General features: G+C 37.5%; 1 protein-coding gene across 8 annotated transcripts in view; it reads right to left on the reverse strand.

Moving 5' to 3' along the window:
• The window catches only part of TAX1BP1 (Tax1 binding protein 1), a 93,826-nt gene that overhangs the window by 62,194 nt on the left and 8,368 nt on the right, over positions 1–23,264 (reverse strand). For all 8 annotated transcript variants that reach the window (XM_077856422.1, XM_077856423.1, XM_077856421.1 and 5 more), the window contains exons 3-5: positions 11,828–11,930; positions 6,771–6,958; positions 2,939–3,097 (exon numbers count right to left, since the gene is read on the reverse strand). In XM_077856422.1, the coding sequence (XP_077712548.1) occupies positions 2,939–3,097; positions 6,771–6,958; positions 11,828–11,930 (450 nt within the window). The remainder of the gene's footprint in view (positions 1–2,938; positions 3,098–6,770; positions 6,959–11,827; positions 11,931–23,264) is intronic.

Raw genomic sequence — 23,264 nt, forward strand, 5'->3', positions numbered from 1 at the left:
CTAGCAAGCACATTTTATTCCCAGAAATAAGCAGGCAACCTATAACTCAGGTTTTTTTTTAACATATGTAAGTATCACTTCTAGGATCTGAGAAAAATGGTATGAATGTCATATTCATATTTTACTCATACATTTTTAAACATTTTATTTGAGAGAGTGAGCAAGCATGAGCAAGGAGAGGGGCAGAGGGAGAAGCAGCAGACTCCCCATAGAGCAGGAAACCTGACATGTGGTTCAACTCCAGGACCCTGGGATCATGACCAAAGCCAAGGCAGATGCTTAATTGACTGAGCCTCTCAGGTGTCCTTTTATTCCTATTTTAGTTCATCATTATGAAAACTAGTAAAATAATACTTATATTTAGTGGGAATCTATAATGTAACAAACACCATTCTAGGTCTTTTTTTGTTGTTGTTAAAAGATTTTATTTATTTACTTGAGAGAAAGAGAGAGAACGCACAAACTGGGGGGAAAAGCAAAGAGAGAACAAGAAGACTTCACACTAAGCATGGAGCCCAACATGAGGCTCAAACCCATGACCCCAAGATCACAACCTGCGCCGAAATCAAGAGTCTGATGCCACCCAGGCACCGCAGGTCTTTTTTTAATCACCATTTTTTTTTTAATTTTTTTTTTTTTTTTTATGACAGTCATACAGAGAGAGAGAGAGAGAGAGAGAGGCAGAGACACAGGCAGAGGGAGAAGCAGGCTCCATGCACCAGGAGCCTGACGTGGGATTCGATCCCGGGTCTCCAGGATCGCGCCCTGGGCCAAAGGCAGGCGCCAAACCGCTGCGCCACCCAGGGATCCCTTTAATCACCATTTTAATAGCATGGAATAGCATTTTAAAAGCCACTTCCAAATACCTCATCTTCCCAGATTATAAACCCAACACAAGAATAGCAGCAGGGAAGAAGTCCCCTCTAAGATTAGTGCCTGTCATCAATATTTATGAGTTGCCATAAAAACTGTTGTTGACCTCTTCTGGGTACAACAGCTACAATCTTCTACAAATTTTGCTTCACTAATCCCCTGACCTCAATCTACCAACTTTCTTAATCTATGTATGTCAGAATAAGCTCTCTTCAGAATGGTCTTTTCTATAGTGTTTAACTCTAGTCACCTGGACAGCAAAGAGTACCTGAGACTTTAAATCTCCGCTAATACTCGACTAGACCAGAGGCAAGGCCTCACACATATGAGTAATTTCACACAATCAAAGCCCTACTAATTCTGCCATTTCTATTCTTCCAATCATCCATTCTTCCCTTGGATTTCAAGATGATCAGAATTGAAACCTCAAAGGCCACATTTCAAGGCATTCTTGATCTTATTGGCTAAGTATATGCTGTAATAGGCCATTGTTATGAGTATTCTATCTTCTCACCTCCATCCCAGGCTGTAACAGAGTGAAAGAAAAAAAGACTGGCATTCCACTCTGGAAAACTGCCAAATTCAGGTATAAAATGAGATAGAAGTGTAAAGAATAGAGAGAACAGAGTAATAACTATACAGAATAGCCAGTGAGTTAAAACAATGGAATAAGCCATTTATCTGAATGTCCTAACAATCAAGGAAAGCACATATAGTATATTTTAATATTTGGTATACTTGCTTATACTATAGGATATTCTCACTGCAGGATCCTAAGTGTTCCCCTCAAGAGTAAAATGGGGGAGTAACTGCATATTTTAAACAAAATAGGCTAATGGCACTAAAAACAGATGTTTCAGATGTTTATAAGGAGATTTATTATTATAAACATTGCTTGATATTATGTTTCTAATGCAAAAGAGTAGTCCTCAAATTCACAAGTCAAAAGAAATCTTTCCAGATTTTCAGCCTTATTTATGTATCATCTCTGTTCAGGTGTACAATTTACAACCATTCTACTGGAGTATAAAAATTAGTGAAAATCACTGCACTACTGGTTCAAGTGACAACTAGTAATTAATTGCTCTAGGCCTTGTTGAACAAAAAAAAAAAAAAAAATGTAACACCCACCCTTAGGGAGCAACAGGTTAATCCTGTAAAAAAAGACACAAAATATCCAACTAGTTATAATGAGATTGTGAAAGGTATCATCATAATCTGTGTTTGTCAAAACTAACAAATTACTTACTGAGGGGGGCACTTGACAGGATGAGCACTGGTGTTATACTGTATGTTGGCAAACAGAACTTCAAAAAAAAAAAAAAAAAAACTAACAAATTACTTTTCTTGTGAAAATAAGTCCATGACTAGGTGACTGTTTTCATCTACTAAAGTTAAATCCATTTGCATCTCTAATGAAACAGGGCAGCCTGGGTGGCTCAGCAGTTTAGCGCTGCCTTCAGCCCAGGGCCTGATCCTGGAGACCCAGGATCGAGGCCCACGTTGGGCTCCCTGCATAGAGCCTGCTTCTTCCTCTGCCTGTGTCTCTGCCTCTCTGTCTCTCATGAATAAATAAATAAAATATTAAAAAAAAAAAAAAGAAACTACACTATTTCAAAGGTATACCTCTTTATATGTATTTTTAGAATAATTTATAGCATTTCTCACATTTTGTCTAATATTACCTCTTATTTCACTGAATTCCTTTTGGAAAGGTAATTTTAACTACTTTGTTCTGTCATTCTGTTATTCAATATTTATCACTCCTAATTATATTTCCAACCCCTACTCCCAAGCCAATTATTCTACAATTAGATGGAAAGCATATAGAAAGTTGTCAGGAACTAACTCATCAAGACTGGCACCAAAAAAATCTGCAAGTATTTTAACCATTTATAACAAGAAGTAGCAGCAGCAAATTGATAGGAACTGACCTATTCTTTATGTATCTAAGTGCTATTTTTTAAGAACAGTTTTTACTCATGTTAACGGGCTCAGCTCTTAAAAAAGTGGGCTTCAGACAATATACTACCAACTACAATCAGTTACATAAAACACAACTAACCTTTTGCTCTGTTTGCAGTTGGTCACATCTTTCTTTCTCATGGTTAAGTTCTCTTTCCAATCTTCCAACTTGTTCTCGAAGTTGTGTTGTTTCTTTTTCCAGAACACCAATTAACTTCAACAGTTCTTCTTTTTCTTTCATGGTTTTCTCAATTTTCAACTGTAAAACAAAAAACTCAAATTGATTTTTATGATCCTAAAATGTTACTCAGTTTTCCACTTCAAAAAAAATAGTGAAGAAATGCATAAAAAGAACTCCTACAATCTACTTCATGAATCATACATGTAAATAAAAATTCATGAATCATAAATTTAAACTTCCTTTTGGTTGGGCAAAAAGAACATTAAAAGAAGGTATAAAATCAAGGGTGCCTGAGTGGCTCAGTTAAAGCGGCTGCCCTCGGCTCAGTTCATGATCCCGAGATCCTGGGATCAAGCCTCGCATTGAGCTCCCTGCTCAATGGGCAGCCTGCTTCTCCCTCTTACTCTCCTTGTTGTCTCTCAAATAAACTCTTTTTTTTTTTTTTTTTAAAGGAACTCCATTATATGTTACATAAGGCCTTCATCTATGGCATTACTCTTAAAGTTTTATTTATTAAGTAATACCAGTTGATATTTTTTAATGGTCTCTGGCTAAATTAAAACAAACTTAAAGGAACTGCAAATTTTAGGACAAAAATGCATACTGTAACAATAAATTAACAATGTAATTGATTCTTATACGAACACAAATAGTAACTCAATTCAGGAAAACCTAAACTCCAACAGTCTAAAAGATCACTAATTAAAGGACCTAAAATAGTAAATAAAATGGTTAATATTTCTCTTAGAACAAGAAGTCTCTGACTCAAACAGGAGAATAATGAAGACTCAAAGGGAAAATTTCACAAAGTAAGCATCATACATTTAACTAAAATAAAATATTTTCCTGGTACAGTCTAAGTTGGTGCTCCAGGGTCTTGGAATCAAAGTGATTAAACTCTACGATGGGGGGGCAGGGGGAGGGGCAGGGGTACGGCTCCTGGGTGGCTTAATTGGTTAAGCATCTGTCTGCCTCAGGTCATGACTAGGATCCTGGGATCAAGTACCGAATCAGGTTCCTTGCTCAGCGAAGAGCCTGGCTCTCCCATTCCCTCTGCTGCTCCCCCTGCTTGTGCTCTTAATTCTCATTCTCTGTCAAATAAATAAATATTTTAAAAGAATAAAAAACGCTAAAATGAGTCTTACAAAAGTTGAAGAACTGCAAAATTTTAATATGACTCTTCTAACAGACCAAATGAAAACATTATGAGAAAAAATGCCCTCAAAAAAGAAAACTTTATTCATTAAACTTCTTCTATACCTTATTTTTTAAAAAACACCTTTCGGCTCTTAACTTTCTGGCAGCTTAACAGTAAAAATATATCTTGACATAGTGCAATGGAAACATTATGAAAGAACCTATTTTTCCTAGTGATTCATTTAATTGGCACATACTTTCTGAAGAGTTTACTAAATCTTAAGGAGGAATTTTAAAAAGGAATTCAAATTAGATAAAAATGTATACAAATCTAATTCCTGCCTCCGATTGTGTAATTTGAAATCTTTTAAGCACTCAAAAGTTAAAATTTTATAATTAGCACTCATCATCTAACCTCACTGATTAAATTAATATTTCACCCTGTTTATCTCCCTTTATCACTTCTTTGTTTTTGTTGTTTTTTGCTAAACCGACTGCAGCTACACACACTTCATCCCTAAATACTTACAGCAAGCATCTCCTAGTAAGGAGACTCTCCTTTTCAACCACTACTCTCACAAATAAGAAAATTCACAATAGGGGATCCCTGGGTGGCGCAGCGGTTTGGCGCCTGTCTTTGGCCCAGGGCGTGATCCTGGGGACCCGGGATCGAATCCCACGTCGGGCTCCCAGAGCATGGAGCTTGCTTCTCCCTCTGCCTGTGTCTCTGCCTCTCTCAATCTGTGTGGCTATCATGAATAAATAAAAATTTAAAAAAATATTTAAAAAAAAAAAAAGAAAATTCACAATAGTTTAACATCCAATGGATAGTTCATAGTTCTGTATATTCCCACTATCCTCAAAATACCTATTTTCTTAAATTCTAAGATCCAATCAAGGTTCACACATAAAATAATAAGACATAACCCTTCAATGTCAGTGCCACAAATGTCTTATACTTGTACTAATTTTGTGCAGTTTTAGATAAAATCATTAAAGAATTTGATGAATGTGGAAAATTTTAGACACATCAAAAAGTTGTTCAATATATAAAAATATTTTATCTCAGCACCTAAGAGACAGCACCTAAGTTTTCCTTATGAAGTACCTCTTATGAATAGGAAGAAGTGCAATGAATTACACAACGTCCCGAATTAACTTAGAGAAGAAATATAAGAAAGATATTATAGATGCCTAAATGTTGTTTTCTGGTTTCTTTTTTTTGGTTGGAGGCCCTGAAATCAGGGTGGTCTAATAAGTATTTAAAATGCTGCAATATAAATGCTAACTGGATTCTTTTTAAGAGATGGGCTTGTTTCACTGTCTTTGACTAGCATTCAAATACCAGGCTAAAAACCTTGATCATCAGGCAGTTGTCACCACAAAATGCTTTAGTCACCCTATAAAAGTTACATTTCTTTATTTAAGATAAGAAAGGAATTTCTAGAAGGGGAAGGGAAGATACAGAAGAATTCACAAAAAATGATTGGTTCCTTCTAACCTTCTTAGTTCGATTATCTAATAAAAGTATTAGATCTATGACCTTATCTTTTTTCTCTAGGCTCATTTTGAAGATAAATAAAATCAAAGCTATAAAATATTTATGTATAAAAAAATCCACCTATTAAATACAAATGTAAATTAACCAAAAATATATACTGAACCAATTAAGCTGTTTTTCACAGAAATTCAAATGTAACATTCTACTTTTTTAAGTTTAAAAATACTGAAATCTTGAAAAAAGAATGTCGTTCTATTTTTTCCCCTCAAAAATCACTAAAATTTAAAACATAAGGCATTATTCGACCATCTATACTGTAAATTTCTATTAGAGCCAATGCAAAGCCTCCCAAACAGCCAATTAAAAAAATATATAAGAAGCTTTTCACCTTTCCTCTTTAAATTATGGCTAATCCAGGATATTCACTTGATAAATTGAACGAGGAAATCATTCTAAAAATGCTCAACCTAAAATGAGACTGGAAAGTTCCCTGATTCACTGCCATACTTGGGATAGCGCATGCTTAGTGAAATGAAGTTCATATCCAATTACGGTTAGATTTATTACTTTACACCACCTTCAGCCCCCCCTCCCCCAAAATCTGTACTACTTTACAATCAATGGATTAGGGACCCCTGGGTGGCTCAGCGGTTGGTTGTCTGCCTTTAGCTCAGGGCCTGATACCGGGATCAGGGACTGAGCCTTACATCCGACTCCCTGCAGGGAGCCTGCTTCTTCCTCTGTGTCTCTGCCTCTCTCTCTCTCTCTCTCTCTGTCTCTCATGAATAAATAGATAAATCTTTAAAAAAACAAAAACAATCAATGGATTAGGCAACCACTAAAGAAGAAAAGTTAGGGTAAGGTAACATTAGGAAAATTTAACTCAAAGCTATTTACTACACATCTGCTATGCACAAAATACCGACAGGCCCTAGGGACAGTCCCTGCCAGTGAAATCAATAACCTGACAAGAAGAAATTTAAAACACTCTAAGTTTACCATCTTAGTTAAAAACCACTTGATGTTCGGGTTATTTTCTTGAATTTTTTAAATGCCAACATAAGCTCTGTTCTTAAATTATCTATAAATCATTAGCTCACTATTGGTACCAACCTCAAGAAGGCCAGCTTTTGTGGTAACCACCAACATGTCAGAATTTCCTTCATCTTCCATAGTAAGTAACTCTTCAACCGGAGAAGCAGCTCGAAACTGGAAAGGTGTACTTGCTCCACGAATCTCACCCTTATGGGTAACATAGCAGAACTGATAAAATTCTCCATCATCATTTGGAAGGTAATAACCTAGAAGGAAGTTAAAAAAAATTATTAAACTTAAAAAGACAATTAAATGCCATATGGGATTTTGGATTGGATTCAGGAACAGGGAGGAAAAAAAAAATCATTGGAAACAATAAAATTTTAATAAGGTTTTTTTTTTTTAATTTTTATTTATTTATGATAGTCACAGAGAGAGAGAGAGAGAGAGAGAGAGAGAGAGTGGGCAGCCCCGGTGGCGAGAGGGAGAGGCAGAGACATAGGCAGAGGGAGAAGCAGGCTCCATGCACCGGGAGCCCGACATGGGATTCGATCCCGGGTCTCCAGGATAGCGCCTGGGCCAAAGACAGGCGCTACACCGCTGCGCCACCCAGGGATCCCCTTTAAGGTTTATACTTTATTTATTTATTTATTTTTTATTTTTATTTTTTTTTTAAGGTTTATACTTTAGTCACTACTATTGTACCAATGTTAAATTGCTGGTTTTTTAAATAATGTACTATGTAAAATGTTAACATTAAGGAAAGCTGAGCAATGGGTATACAAAAATTCTGTGTACTATTTTTGCAACTTTACATCCAAAATTATTTCAAAATATAAAGTTTTATAAGAATAACACAGGGGCACCTAGGTGGCTTAGTCATTTAAGTATCTGATGATTCTTGATCTCAGGGTGGTGAGATAAAAGCCCTACAGTAGGTATGGAGTTGGCTTGGGGTTCTCTCTCCCTCTCTCCTTACTGCCCCCTCCCTGTGGCCATCCTACCCCTTCTGTTCTTTTAAAAAAAAGTAGGGGGAAGGCACCTGGGTGGCTCAGTGGGCTCAGGTCATGATCCCAGAGTCCTGGGATCAAGTCCCACATCAGGATCCCCGCTCAGTGGGGAGCCTGCCTGCTGCTCCCCAGGCTTGTGTTCTCTAATAAATAAAATCTTAAAAAAAAAATGACATGGGGTAGATTTGGTAACATACTTTTAAGTTTTTAAAACCCCATCCTATCATGTACAACTAAATTTATTAAGCCATGGCTGAGTGTAACTTCATAAATGGCCACTAGACTTATTTTTAAATAAGTAGAAAAAATACATATGCTCTGACTAATCGGCTCTGGTATCATGACATTAAAAATTCTACAAACTAGGGATCCCTGGGTGGCGCAGCGGTTTGGCGCCTGCCTTTGGCCCAGGGCGTGATCCTGGAGACCCGGGATCGAATCCCACATCAGGCTCCCGGTGCATGGAGCCTGCTTCTCCCTCTGCCTGTGTCTCTGCCTCTCTCTCTCTCTCTCTGTGACTATCATAAAAAATAAATAAATAAATATTAAAAAAAAAAATTCTACAAACTAGATATTCAAGGTCTGATAAATCTCACAAAAATAATCCAATAAAAAGGGACACCTGGGTGGCTCAGCAGTTGAGCATCTGCCTTCAGTTCAGGTCATCATCCCAGGAGCCCAGGATCAAGTCCTGGATCAGGTTCCATGCAGGAAGCCTGCTTCTCCTTCTGCCTATGTCTCTGTGTCTCTCATGAATAAATTTAAATAAAATCTTAAAAAATAATCCACTAAGAAATCGTTCAAATTCCATTTGAGATACAAGACATAGTTATTCAAAGTTGCAATTTAAAGCTATCTAGAGGGGATCCCTGAGTGGCGCAGCGCTTTAGTGCCTGCCTTTGGCCCAGGGCGCGATCCTGGAGACCTGGGATCGAGTCCCACATCGGGCTCCCAGTGCATGGAGCCTGCTTCTCCCTCTGCCTGTGTCTCTGCCTCTCTCTCTATCATAAATAAATAATTTTTTTAAAAAAATTAAAAAAAAATAAAGCTATCTAGAAAAATCTCTCATCAGAGTAATAGCATTGAAAATAAAATAGAAAAACAACCAAATTACAAAGGTCTATATAGGAGAATTACATGTAGGTATTTTTGTTAGTTGCTCTGAGTTTTGCATTTCAAGACTCGTGACTCATAACAAAATGAGCAAAGCAATTCTGGATTATGCTTATAATCTCTTCTAGCTCTAATACTGTATAACTAAGTTTTTCAAGACTCTTTGTTTTTTTAAGATTTTATTTATTCATGAGACACAGAGATACAGGCAGAGAGAGGCAGGCTTCCTGCAGTGAGCCTGATGCAGGACTCGATCCCAGGACTCCAGGATCAAAACCTGAGCCAAGCACACAGGCGCTCAACCACTGAGCCATCCAGGTGCCTCCTGACCTCTTTATATAACAAATGAGTTCTAGGCAGGCAGAAGTGTTTATCTCTGAATTTCAAAGTAAAAACTAACATGAATTTTTTAAAACTTAGAAAAGTTATTGCATTTATATTTAGCTGCCAGGAAAATATTCTTAAAGTATAAACAAACTGGATGCTTTTTATTTATAAAGATTTTATTTATTCATGAGAGACACACAGAGAGAGAGGCAGAGACACAGGCAGAGGGAGAAGCAGGTTTCATGCAGGAAGCCCGATGCAGGACTTGATCCCGGGGGGTCTCCAGGATCACTCCCCGGGCTGAAGACAGCACTAAACCGCTGAGCCACCCCCCAGGCTGCCCGCCCTTTTTTTTAACTGCTTTTAAACTTCTCGGTAAATCACTAGTGAAGCCTATAAAACACTATAAAACACTATAAAAAATTCAGTAAGTTAATTTAAGAAAATTAATCACATTAAAAATGATTGGAAATAAACCCACAAGTTTTAAGAAAGAAATATCTGGAGCACTTGGATGGATCTGTCAGTCAAGCATCCTGACTTCCAGCTCAGGTCATGATCTCAGGGTCCTGAAGTCCTGAGATCTAAGTCGGGCTCTCCTCAACAGGGAGTCTAGTCTGCTTGTCCCTCCACCTCTCTCCCACCCCCTGGTTCATGCACACGTTTGTACACTTTCTTTCAAATATTTTTTTAAAAAATATCTTAACAAAATCATTTCAAATATATACATTTGAATTTGATTATCTTTTAACTCATAGCCTTTTTTTTAGATAAACTATATAATTTACATCATTTCTTAATCCATAGAACATTATGAGGACCTAAATCTTGGCCTATATTACAGTATAAATTTTATCCTCTGAACATTATAGAATTTTTTTTATATGCTAGTTCCACGTGGTCACATTGCCAACTGATTTTCACATCAAACATATATAAACCTCAGAATAAAGTTTTTTGGAAAAACAAACCACCAAAATCCAAAACACTGCCAACACCAAATGCTGGCAAAGATGCAGAGGAATAAGAACTCTCACTCAAAACTGATGGGAATGCCAAATGGTATTATCACTTTGGAAAACAGTTTGGTGGTCTCTTACAAAACTAAACATACCAGGACGCCTGGGTGGCTCAGCAGTTGAGCATCTGCCTTTGGCTCAGGGCATGATCCTGGAGTCCCAGGACTGAGTCCCACATCAGGCTCCCTGCATGAAGCCTGCTTCTCCCTCTATGTCTCTCATGAATAAATAAGTAAAATCTTTAAAAAAAAAAAAAAACCCTAAACATACCATACCATCCAGCAATTATACTCATTGGTATTTACCCAAATGAGTGGAAACTCTATATGCATACAAAAACCTGTGAATGAATGTTTATAGCTTTATTCACAATTAACAAAACTTCTTTTAATATACAAACGAACAAACTATTAAACTATTCAATAGGGGGATCCCTGGGTGGCTCAGTGGTTGAGCGCCTGCCTTTGGCGCAGGGCGCGATCCTGGAGTCCCGGGATCGAGTCCCACGTCGGGCTCCCGGCATGGAGCCTGCTTCTCCCTCCTCCTGTGTCTCTGCCTCTCTCTCTGTCTACCATAAATAAATAAATCTTTTAAAAATAAATAAATAAACTATTCAATAGAGTATTACTGCTTCCTCTGCAGTTTTCTGCATTTTATGTGCATTACAATATCATACTCAGATAGCATTCACTGGCTTCAACAGACCAAAAAGAATCCACAGAATAAACAAGGCTAAGAATTTCCTTTAATACAATCCAAAATCAGTGCAATTATAATAGAAAGATCACTCTGAAGCAAATTCTGTGATAGATATAAAGCATTTTTTTTTTTAACTTTGTATATCATGCCAAGCTAAGAACAAATTTTATATTTACTGACTTACACCTATTTTAAAAGCAATTGCTCAGGATCCCTGGGTGGCTCAGTGGTTGAGTACCTGCCTTCAGCCCAGGACGTGATCCCAGAGACCCTGGATCAAATCCCACGTCAGGCTCCCTGCATGGAGCCTGCTTCTCCCTCTGCCTGTGTCTCTGCCCCTCCCCCCCTCTCATAAATAAAATATAAATAAATAAATAAATAAATAAATACATGCAACTGCTCTATAAATTCAATAATCATTGTGGTTTTCATACTGAATTATTTTTCTCACTCTAATTTGTTACATTATTCTAATATCAGTAACAGTTTTCTCATTTGAAAAAAAAATAATAATCCACAGTAAGGATCTGGAATGAAACTAACTTTTCAATGAAAAGCAAAAAGCCGGGATCCCTGGGTGGCGCAGCGGTTTGGCGCCTGCCTTTGGCCCAGGGCGCGATCCTGGAGACCCAGGATCGAATCCCACGTCGGGCTCCCGGTGCATGGAGCCTGCTTCTCCCTCTGCCTGTGTCTCTGCCTCTCTCTCTCTCTCTCTCTGTGACTATCATAAATAAATAAAAATTAAAAAAAAAAAAAAAAAAAGAAAAGCAAAAAGCCTTTTAATGTCCACAAAAAATATGTATCGTACACTACATATTTACATTCTTGTGACTTCTGCTAAACAAACATACGAATTAATTCAACTTTGGTATGTTGGACATGCCTAAGTAGACCATCACGATGGAGAGCAACATTTTTAATGGCAAGAAAACATCAAATTTCATCAAGTTGTTTTCAGTTCTCTCACCTTGAAAAGCTAATACACAATTAACTGTTGATCCTTCTACGTAATGTTCAGGCATAGGAGACCATAAAAATGTGTAATAATCACGAGCAGTACTCCATCCAACCTAAAGGAAGATACCAAAAACACAGAGATTCTAAGTATTTTAATATTTAGAATCTTATAGCGTATTTTTTTACTGCATCCTAAAGTTAAAACATGTGTTACTATGTTTACAAATCATTGCATATCTTAACAAGCATGTCAAATTTTTATTATTTTTATTAAGCTATAACCTAATGTTATAAAAATCTATGAATTGAACAGTAGAATTTCTATTATGTATTAAAAATACAATCTGATACCCAATTTCTGAAGGAAAATCTTAGTATGTACATGATCAAATAACAACTTATATTTCTTAAATTTCCCTTAAAATCTGATTTCACTAAGCATAAGGGTTTTTTTTTCTTTTTTAAGCATGGCTCAAACTCATGACCCAGTCCTAAGCTGAGATCAAGAGTTGGACACTTAACTGAGCCACCCAAGTGCCCCCTCACTAAACGTAAGTTTCTAAAACTTACTATTTTAGTCTCAAAATTCAGTGTATTTAGATTTTCCTCTCCACCTTAAATGTGGTAACTAACCTTCACTAATCTCCCATACCAATTCTTACCTGCAGCCAATTGATATTTTGTAAAAAGTCCTTTGTTACCAAGATATTTATATATACAAATAGAAAACCTATGCTCCACCTATATCTAAAACATTTTCAACTTGGAGCACCTGCGTGGCTCAGTCAGTTAAGCATCTGCCTTTGGCTCAGGTCATGATCTCCTGGTCCTGGGATTGAGCCCCACGTTGGGCTCCCTACTCAGCGGGGAGTCTGCTTCTCGCCCTCTCTCCCACTGCCCCTCCCCACTGCTGGTTTCCTCAAAAAAAAAAAATTTTCAACTTACTATACATACAGATTCAGCCTGTATTTTCTAGATGGACTATACTGTGTTAAATACTGAACATTAGAGATGTTTAAAACAGGTACACACAAAATTCGTTTTACTGTGCTTCACAGATACTGATTTTGTTTCATTTTGTTTTACAAAATGAAGGTTTGGGATAACCTAGAATCAAGTCTATCAGAACCATGTTCCCAACAGCATTTGCTCACCTCACAACTCTATCACATTTTGGTAATTCTCTGAATATTTCAAACTTTTTCAATATTATTATAATTGCTATGGTGATCTATAACCAGTGATCTTGGATGTTACTATTATTATAATTGTTTTGGAGGTTCACAAAACCACACCCATATAAGATGATGAACTTAATATATATGCTTTGCTCCACCAACTGGCCATTACCTTATCTTTCTCCTCAGGCCTCCCTATTCTCTGACACCCAACAAAATTGAAATTAGGCCTCAAAGTCTTCCCAAAGGAAAAGTCATACCTCTCACTCTTAAAATCTAGAGTTTTAATGTAACCTCTCAATCTTAAAATCTTAAAAGCTAGAAATGAATGATTAAGCTTAATGAGGAAGGGATATCAAAAGCCAAGAAAAGCTGAAAGCTAAGTGTCTTGCACCCAACAGCCAAATTAAAAATGCAAAGGAAAGGTTCTTGAAGGAAATAAAAGTGCTACTCCAATGAACACATGAATGATAAAAAGCAAAACAGTCTTATTGCTGATATGAATAAAGTCTTAGTGGTCTGAAGAGATCAAATCAGTCACAACCCTCTCTCAAGCCAAAGCCTAATCCAGGAAAGGCCCTAACCTATCTTCAATTCTATTAAGCCTGAGAAAAGTGAAGAAGCTGCAGAAAAGTTTGAAGCTAGCAAAGGTTGGTTTGTGAGATTTATACAAAAAAGCATGTCCATAATATAAAAGTGCAAAGCGAAACAGCAAGTATTAATGTAAAAGCTGTGGTAGCAAGTTACCAAGAAGATCTAGATAATAAATGAAGGTGGCTACACTAGAAACAATAGATTTTCAATGTAGATAAAACAGCCTTATATTGGAAGAAGAAGCCATCTAAGACTTCATAACTAGAGGGAAAAGTCAATGCCTGGCTTAAAAGGACAGGCTGACTCTCGCTAAAGGGCCAATGCAGCTGGCAATTTTAAGTTGAAGCCAAAGCTCATTTACCATCTCAAAAATCCCAGGTCCCTTAAGAATTATGCTAAATCTACTCTGACTGTGCTCTATAAATGGAACAAAGCCTGTATGACGGCACATCTGTCTACAACATAGTTTACTAAATATTTTAAGCCCACTGTTGAGATCTACCACTCAGAAAAAAAGATTCCTTTCAAAATCCTACTGCTCATTCACAAAGCAGCTGTTTACTCAAGACCGCTGATGGAGAGATACAACTTTAATGCTGTTTTCATGCCTGCTAACACAATATCCATTCTGCAGCCCACAGATCAAGAGTAATTACGACCCGCAAGTCTTACTATTTAAGAAATACATTTTGTAAGGCTATAGCTGCCATAGGCAGTGATTCCTCAGATGGCTCTAGCCAAAGCTAAAAACCATCTGGAAAGAATCACCATTCTAGATGCCATTAAGAACATTCACAATTCATGGGAATAGATCAAAACATCATCAACAGAAGTTGTAAGAAGCTGATTCCAGACTTCATGGATGACTTGAAGGGGTTCAAGACTTCGGTGGAGGGAAGGAACTCCAGAGGTGGTAGAAACAGCAAGAGAACTAGAATTAGAAGTGAAGCCTGAAGCTGTAACTGAATTGTTGCAGTCTCACGATAAAAAATTAAGCACATGAAAAGTTGCTTCTTATGGATGAGCAAAGATTCCTTGAGATGGAATCTACCCCTGGTGAAAATGCTATGAAAATTCTTGAAATGACAACAAAAGATTTGAAATATTATAGAAACTTCATTTACAAAACAGCAGCAGGGTATGAGAGGACTAACTCCAATTTTGAAAAAAGTTCTGTGTGTAAAATGTTATGGAAAAATCATTCATGAAAGAGTCAATGGATATGACAAACTTCATTATTGTCCTATTTCTCGCTTTTTTCTTTTTAAGTAAACTCTACCCCAATGTGAGGCTCAAACTCATAACCCTGAAATCAAAAGTCACATGCTCCACTGACTGAGCCAACCAGACAGTCATTTTGTGGTCTTATTTTAAGAAAATGCCACAACCAACTCAACTTTCAGCAACCAGCACCCTGACCAGTCAGCAGCTATCAACCATCAAGGCATGACCACTAAAAAGATTATAAATTGCTGAAAGCTCAGATGATGGTTAGCATTTTTTAGCAATAAAGTATTTTTTTGTTTTTAATAAAGTATTTTTTAATTAAGGAATATACACTGGGGATCCCTGGGTGGCGCAGCGGTTTGGCGCCTGCCTTTGGCCCAGGGCGCGATCCTGGAGACCCGGGATCGAATCCCACATCGGGCTCCCGGTGCATGGAGCCTGCTTCTCCCTCTGCCTGTGTCTCTGCCTCTCTCTCTCTCACTGTGTGCCTATCATAAATAAATAAATAAATAAATAAATAAATAAATAAATAAATGGAATATACACTGGTTTTTATAAGCATACTGCTATTACACACTTAATAGATTACAATAAGTGTGAACTTTATATGCACTGGGTAACCAAAAAAATCATGCTCACTTCACTGTGGTGGTCTGGAACCCAACCTGTAATATCTCCAAGGTATGCCTGTACTAGATATCCATTTGCAGATAAGAAAGATGTAGAAGAAAATTATGCATCATCCACAGGTTTAGATTATACATACATTCTACAACTCTAATAAGCCTAGGATCAGATTACAGAACGTTGAAACTAAAAGAATATTGGCAATCTTTATTCTCTAAAGGAGTGCTTTCAAACTGTAGGTCACAACCCAATAGGAAGTAGTAATATCGGGGCAGGCGGAGTGGCTCAAAGGTTTAGCACCACCTTCGGCCCAGGGTGTGATCCTGGAGACCCGGGATTGTGTTCATTGGGCTCCCTGCATGGGGCCGACTTCTCCCCCTGCCTGTGTCTCTGTCTCTTTCTCTCTGGTGCACTCTCATGAATAAATAAAGTCTTAAAAAAAAAAAAAAAAAAAAGGAAGTGGCAATATCAATTTTGTGGTTCTCACCCTCACTTATTTTTTAATTATAGAATTAGAGAATATCAGTGCATGAAGGGTAAATAATGCTTCTTGAAAATCTGCTTCAGGAATACTTGTGCACGACTTCCTGCTAGGTCAAATCACAGAATTTTTCTTTCTTTCTGTTGGTCAGCTAAAACCATCTGAAAACATATGAAAGACACTATTCATCTCTTTATAGATGAGAAGCTTGAGGAACCCATGATGCAATCTACCTCACTTAAGGCTGTTATTTTTTTCTCTCAGAATTGTTAAAAGGATTAAATTAGATGATGAACATAAAAGCAATACCCAGCAGAGTGCCTGACCCACAGTAAGCACTCCATAAACAGTTTTTGCAAGCACAGTATATTATAGTGATTAAGAGCATAGGAAGTAAGGTCAGACCGCCAGAAAAGATCACTTACTAGCTATATGACTTCAGAAGTTATTTCTGTTCCTTCCTCCTTAAAATGGAGATAACAATCTCAAAGGGCTGTGTAATAAATATGATAATCGCTATAAAGAAATCAGCAGTGCTGAAGCACATTAGTATTCATTAAATGTTACCATTAACACCCAAGGACATGCAGCCTATTAGGAATAGTGATCTTGATTCTATGATGTTCTCTCCCTCATTTCAGATCCCACCAATGCTTCACCATCTCCTGAAAAAAAGTCCATCTGAAGTCTTTCCCCCAACATATGCAACTGGTACAAATCATAGCTTGTATTCTTTGTGCCTGAATATATACTGATATTGAAAGAGGTAACTATCCAGAGGTACCAGGGAGGCTGAGTCAATTAAGCATCTGCCTTTGGCTCAGGTCATGATCCCAGGGTCCTGGGATCAAGCCCAGCATTGACCTCCCTGCTCAGCCGGGAGTCTGCTTCTCCCTCTCCTCCTCCCTCTGCCCCTTCCCACCACTCGAGCACTAGCTCTCTCAATTCTTTTAAAAATTAAAAATTTTAAAAAACATACATTGAAAAATGTACTATCTAGAGCTACATCGTTTTTTTTTTTTTTTTTGCTACATCACTTAAAAAAAAAAATCTCCCTAAGTGAATAGGCTCTCTCTGGACTAAGTAGTCAAGAGAAGGGCTAAGTGTGCCATTTATTTTTGACGGCTGACATATAAAACCGCAAACATCACAATTACAGATATCTGACTCAAGTGGTACTGGGAATAGCAGTTAATATAGATTTACTGAATGTTTGTTTTGTATAAATATTATCATCTAAAAAATAAATAAATAAATAAATAAATAAATAAATAAATAAATAAATAAAATAAAAAAATAAAATAAATAAATATTATCATCTTACAAATTAAGAAATTAGTAAAAGGCTAGGAAATGAGAGAGTCAAGATCTGAACCTAAAGTTTAAGCTCTTCACCACCAGGACACTACTTACTCCTCTATTAGCAAGATATATAATTTCCTACCTTCTGAAATTCTACCACTTTCCTTCCAACGCTGCGTCAGACTACATAATTCTTAAAACAACTGCAGTTGACAAAAGACAGAAACAGTAAATAGGGGAAGCTCTATATTTATGTATCACACTCAAACAAAATGGAGAAATACAAGAAAAATACGTCTAAGAAAAGAGAAATGTTGAGGGGTGCCCGGGTGGCTCAGGTCATGATCCCAGGGTCATGGGATACAACCTTGCCTTAGGCTCCCTGCTGCTCCCCTGCATGTGCTCTCACTCTTTCTCAAATAAAATCTTTTAAAAAAGAGTGAAAGAAAGAGATGTTAAATGATTTGGTCCTTGCTGTGTTTTCTCTAAGTGAATCACAACAGCTCAGAGCTTATCAGTTGCCTACAATGGCAAACTACAAAGTATGCCTTTCCTTCATTGCCAAGTCTGAGCAATCTTCTCAAAGTGGTTGACAGTGCTATGAGATGTCACAGGTATCTCACGCTGAGCACACTGAGGGGCAAGATGAAGCCCAATCTAAGTGTAAAATATAAAATTATGCTTTAAGGGGCACCTGGGTGGCTCAGTGGTTGAACATCTGCCTTTGGCTCAGGTCGTGATTCTGGCTGGAGTCCTGAAATTGAGTCCCACAGGGCTGCTCGCAGGGAACGTGCTTCTCCCTCTGCCTATGTCTCTGCCTCTGTGTCTCTCAACAAATAAGTAAAATCTTTAAAAAAATAAATAAAACTGGGATCCCTGGGTGGCGCAGCGGTTTGGCGCCTGCCTTTGGCCCAGGGCGCGATCCTGGAGATCTGGGATCGAATTCCACGTCGGGCTCCCGATGCATGGAGCCTGCTTCTCCCTCTGCCTGTGTCTCTGCCTCTCTCTCTCTCTCTGTGTGACTATCATAAATAAATTAAAAATAAATAAATAAATAAATAAAAATAAATAAATAAATAAATAAATAAATAAATAAATAAATAAAACTATGCTTTAAATTCCTTAAGAAACACTGAACAATGGATCTTGAACAATGGATCTTGAACAATGGATCTAAGTCACTATGGAAGGGATATGTCAGACATACATAAAAAAAATAAATGTAGGGGTACCTGGGTGGCTCAGTCACCAGTTGGAAACCTGGGTATCCAACTCTTGGTTTCAGCTCAGGTCATGATCTCATGGGTCGTGGGATCAAGCCCTATATGGACTCTGCACTTAACTGGGAATCTGCTTCAGATGCTCTCCCTCTGCCCCTCCAAACCTCCCCCTCAAATAAATCTTTAAAATAAATGTAAAAGCCTCTCAATTTGGGAAGATACAAAGTACTGGATCCTTTAAGAAAAGTATGGCTAAACTATCACATAAAAATATAAATCGGGAAAAAAAATATATATATATAGTAGATCGGGATGCCTGGGTGGCTCAGTGGTTGAGCATCTGCCTTTGGCTCAGGGCATGATCCCAGTTCAGGGATCAAGTCCCACGTCGGGCTCCCTGTGAGGAGCCTGCTTCTCCCTCTGCCTGTGACTCTGCCTCTCTGTCTCTCTCATGAATAAATAAATAAAACCTTAAAAAAAAAAATAGGGGATCCCTGGGTGGCGCAGCGGTTTGGCGCCTGCCTTTGGCCCAGGGAGCGTTCCTGGAGACCCGGGATCGAATACCACATTGGTCTCCCGGTGCATGGGGCCTGCTTCTCCCTCTGCCTATGTCTCTGCCTCTCTCTCTGTGACTATCATAAATAAATAAAAATGAAAATAAAAATAAATATATATATATACACACACACACACACAGTGGAGCAAGTCATAATGGAAGAAAGAGTAGATATCTGAAAATTACATAGGAAGATTTGGTAAGAATAATAAACAATTTAAAAAGTCAACAACACAGTATCCAAGTCACAGCTATTTCTCTATTTTCCCAATCACCTGGTTAGAACTTGACTGGAATTCAGATTTCAGAATTCAAACAGATATCCATCCCTTAATATACAAGGAATCTTCCTTTTAGGGTACTGGCAGCAAATTGAAAGAAAATTATTAAATTTGGAATAACAATTTTAAAACAATGAAAAATGGCAGGGAGAAATGACAACACTTAGTACAATGGAACAGTCAAAATTACCTATGACTGTTATATTTGAACCCAATTAAGAGAGTATATCTGGGATGCCTGGATGGCTCAGCGGTTGCACACCTGCCTTCAGCCCAGGGCATGATCCTGGAGACCCCGCATCGAGTCCCGCATCGGGCTCCCTGCATGGAGCCTGTTTCTCCCTCTGCCTCTCTCTCTCTCTCTGTGTTTCTCATGAATAAATAAAATCTAAAAAAAAAAAAAAAAAAAAGTATACGTATATTAAAGAAGAAACCAAAGTCAACAATTATTAAATTGTTTAATTTGGGAAATCACAATAGTACTGGGGATCATTCTTCTGTTACTAATGCAATAGCAAAACGAGCAAAAAAGGAAATGACTGAAATAAAGAAAAAACCACCAATGTGTTCCACCCCCCCCCTTTTTTTTTAGAGGGAGGAGGGGGAGTGGGAGAATCTCAAGCAGACTCTACACCCAGTGCAGACTCACATGGGGCTCCCATCTCACAAACCTGAGATTACAACCTGAGTCAAAATCAAAGTTGAACTCTTAACAGACTGAACCACCCAAATGCCCCAATGTTCCCTTTAAATAAGATTAACATTTTAGAAAAACATGTTGGATGAGAAATATTGATCATACAGGAAATTCTGAGAAGGAATGAAAGAAAAGAAGGATATCAAGATTACCTCATAAAACTAAAATATTAATAAATTCTGCAGACACCTTGACAGAAAGAAACATTAGGATGAGCACACAAAGAACACTTGTAAAGAGAAAACCAGAGTTCCAGAGGGGACTGATTTGGGGGGGAGGGGCAAAAGGAGAGAGACCTAAGACCTGGAAGTAGGAAAGGCACTGAAAATAAATTTGCTGGTTCTAGGGGTGCCTGGGTGGCTCATTCAGTTAAGTGTTTGCCTGCAGCTCAGTTCATGGTTCCAGGATCCTGGGATCAAGTCCAGCATTGGGCTCCCTGCTTAGCAAGGAATCTGTTTCTCCTTCTCTCCTGTGCTTGTGATCTCTCCTTAGAAGAGAAGAGAAGAGAAGAGAAGAGAAGAGAAGAGAAGAGAAGAGAAGAGAAGAGAAGAGAAGAGAAGAGAAGAGAGAAGAGATTTGCTGGTTATATATGGATAAACACAAAACCTATAAAATACTATAAAATTAGCCTATGGATTTTTAAATCTAGAAAAATATATACCACACTTCTTCACTCACAATTCTGGGTGCTCAACCTTTCTGCTCAACCTAAAACCAATTCTCAGAAATCTCTAATTCCCTATGACATTCTTCCACAATAGCAAAACCAAATCGGCATACTCAAGCCCTCCTCAACTCTTAACACATGATCTTATTTCTCCTTACTGAATATAATAAAGCCATGAGTGAGTTCCAGTCCAAATTCATTCAACTAATTGTGACAAATTCACAATGATTCTACTTATGGATTATAATCCACAACTGACTCCCTTTTCTACTTTAGGCGTTATCTCACCTAGAAAATTAGGATAGTCTAAAACATTTTCTGTCTCCATTCTCTTCTAATTTCAATTTAAATTTATCTTACTCAACTCTCCAAGATAAAGACTCACTTCTAAAATTACTCTCTGCTGTACTTCATTCCTCAGCCAAATATCCAAACCAAGCTTTTCCATTCATCTTCTAAAACTGATGATCTGTCCCAAACAAGTCAAATTCCTTTAACATTTTCACAAACATACCACACACACTTTCCCTTCATTCCTTCCCCCTTATAGCTACCATCCTGCACTTTCTCTTGCTTCCCTAAAATATTGTATCCATCAAAATCATCCTAGAGGGCAATTTGCAGTACACCTAAATGTTTTAAAACGTGCAATGCAATAAGCATGGCAATTCCACTCTATTAAACATGATTTATTTTCTTGAGACTTCCCGCACGTATTCTGAAATTTTTACCACATACCTGAAATTCCTATCAAGTTTAAAAGTATTATCCAGGCAATTCTATAATCCAAGCGCATTCCATACCACTGTATTCATTTATGTAAGTATTATTTCTTAGAGAAAAGTTACAGCACTTGAAGTGCACGTGAGATAAGAGTTTGGCATTACCAAAGTAAAAAATAAGGCAATTCCCGGGATCAAGTCCCATGTCGGGCTCCCTGCATGGAACCTGCTTCTCCCTCTGCTTGTGTCTCTGTCTCTCTCTCTCTCTCTCTCAGTCTCTCATGAATAAATAAAATCTTTGAAAAAATAATAATAAGCAGGCTATGACCAAAAAAAAATGAAGTTACATATACAGAAGCTTTATATGGGGAACCTGGGTAGCTCAGTTAAGCGTCTGTCTGCAGCTCAGATCATAATCCCAGGATCCTGTGATCAAGCCCCACTTTAGGCTCCCTACTCAGCATGGGGAGTCCGTTTTTGTTTCTCCCTCTGCCTCTCCCCCAGCTCATGCTCACAAGCTCCCAAATAAATAAAATCTTAAAAAAAAAAAAAAGGAAGCCTTATATGGCACACTGGTAAAATTATTTGGTCTTGGCGTTATTCTACAGATAATGAAAAACTAAGAGTTTGAAACAAAAAGAAGATATGTTCAGATTTTCATTTTATAATATAGTTTATATACAGTACTTTGAAGAACAGATAAGGTAGGGGGACAAGAATGAAAACAGGGAAAACAAGTGCAATAATTTTGGAAAGGGCATAAAACTAGAGCACTGATATCACAGATACAAAAATACATATGCAATAAAATGTAAAGAAATGGTGTTTGAATAGATTTGAAAGGAAAGTAATTAGCTTTTGGCTTAGGCAATAGGCCATTAACTAAAAATTGAGGGGAAAAAAAAACTTCAAAGGAAAAAGGTAAAGATTCATCTTGAAATGCAATTTATCATACATCAGCCTACATACCTACATATGCAAAGACATCCCATTGCCCAAAATAGAAACCTACATTTTAATTTTAGCCTATAACTAAAGGTCTCCATAGATAGTCTGAAGCTTAATTCCAACATTACCTCCCTCTACTTTCCTAAATGAAGGTCATTTTCTAGTCAAACTAACTTGTCTCAATAACATTCTCAACTCTGTGGCTCTGCTTATACCATTTTCCTGCCAGAAATGCCCCTCCTTTCCCTCAATCTTATTTCCTTGCTCTACTTTTGTCTGACCAATTCCTATACAAAACACCAATTTTCACTCAGCTTCTTTAACTTGATAACCCATACTTCACATAAAATCAAACCAGTACTAACTTCATAAAAATGCTTACAATGAATGTATCCCCATTTTGGAATTTGACTCAAACAATAAATAGATTAAAAAATAGTAAATGATTCCTCTATCATCAAAATCAAGGAAGGGATTCAAAAAAGAAATGAAACGTCATTAGATGCCAAAACTTTCTTTGTCCAATAGTTTTTCGGCCCTCCTCACTCTAAAAGGCTGACTTTCACTTCTAGATACCTGTGTTTCATTCTGGCAGCTGTTCTTTCTTTCTACTTTGCTGTAACTTATACACACCATGCAATCAAAATTTCAAGACCCTTAAAATCATATCTAAAACTCATTCTGAGGGAGAATCTAGAGGAACTGAGGAGAAAAGTTTTATTATTTGGACATTTACGACATTTTGATTGTTGAAAGGACACTTTTTAATTTTATTTAAGTAATCTCTACACCCAATGTGGGGCTCAAACTCACAAACCCAAGATCGAGAGTCACATGTTCTTCCAGCTGAGCCAGCCAGGCACCCTAAGGACTCACCTCACGTTTTAGTTATCCACTACATTCTTAAGAGTTGAAATTGCCAGTAAATTTCTAGCACAGAGAAGCAC

This window comes from Canis aureus, chromosome 18 (genome assembly GCF_053574225.1).
Source record: "Canis aureus isolate CA01 chromosome 18, VMU_Caureus_v.1.0, whole genome shotgun sequence".
Lineage (NCBI taxonomy): Eukaryota > Metazoa > Chordata > Mammalia > Carnivora > Canidae > Canis > Canis aureus.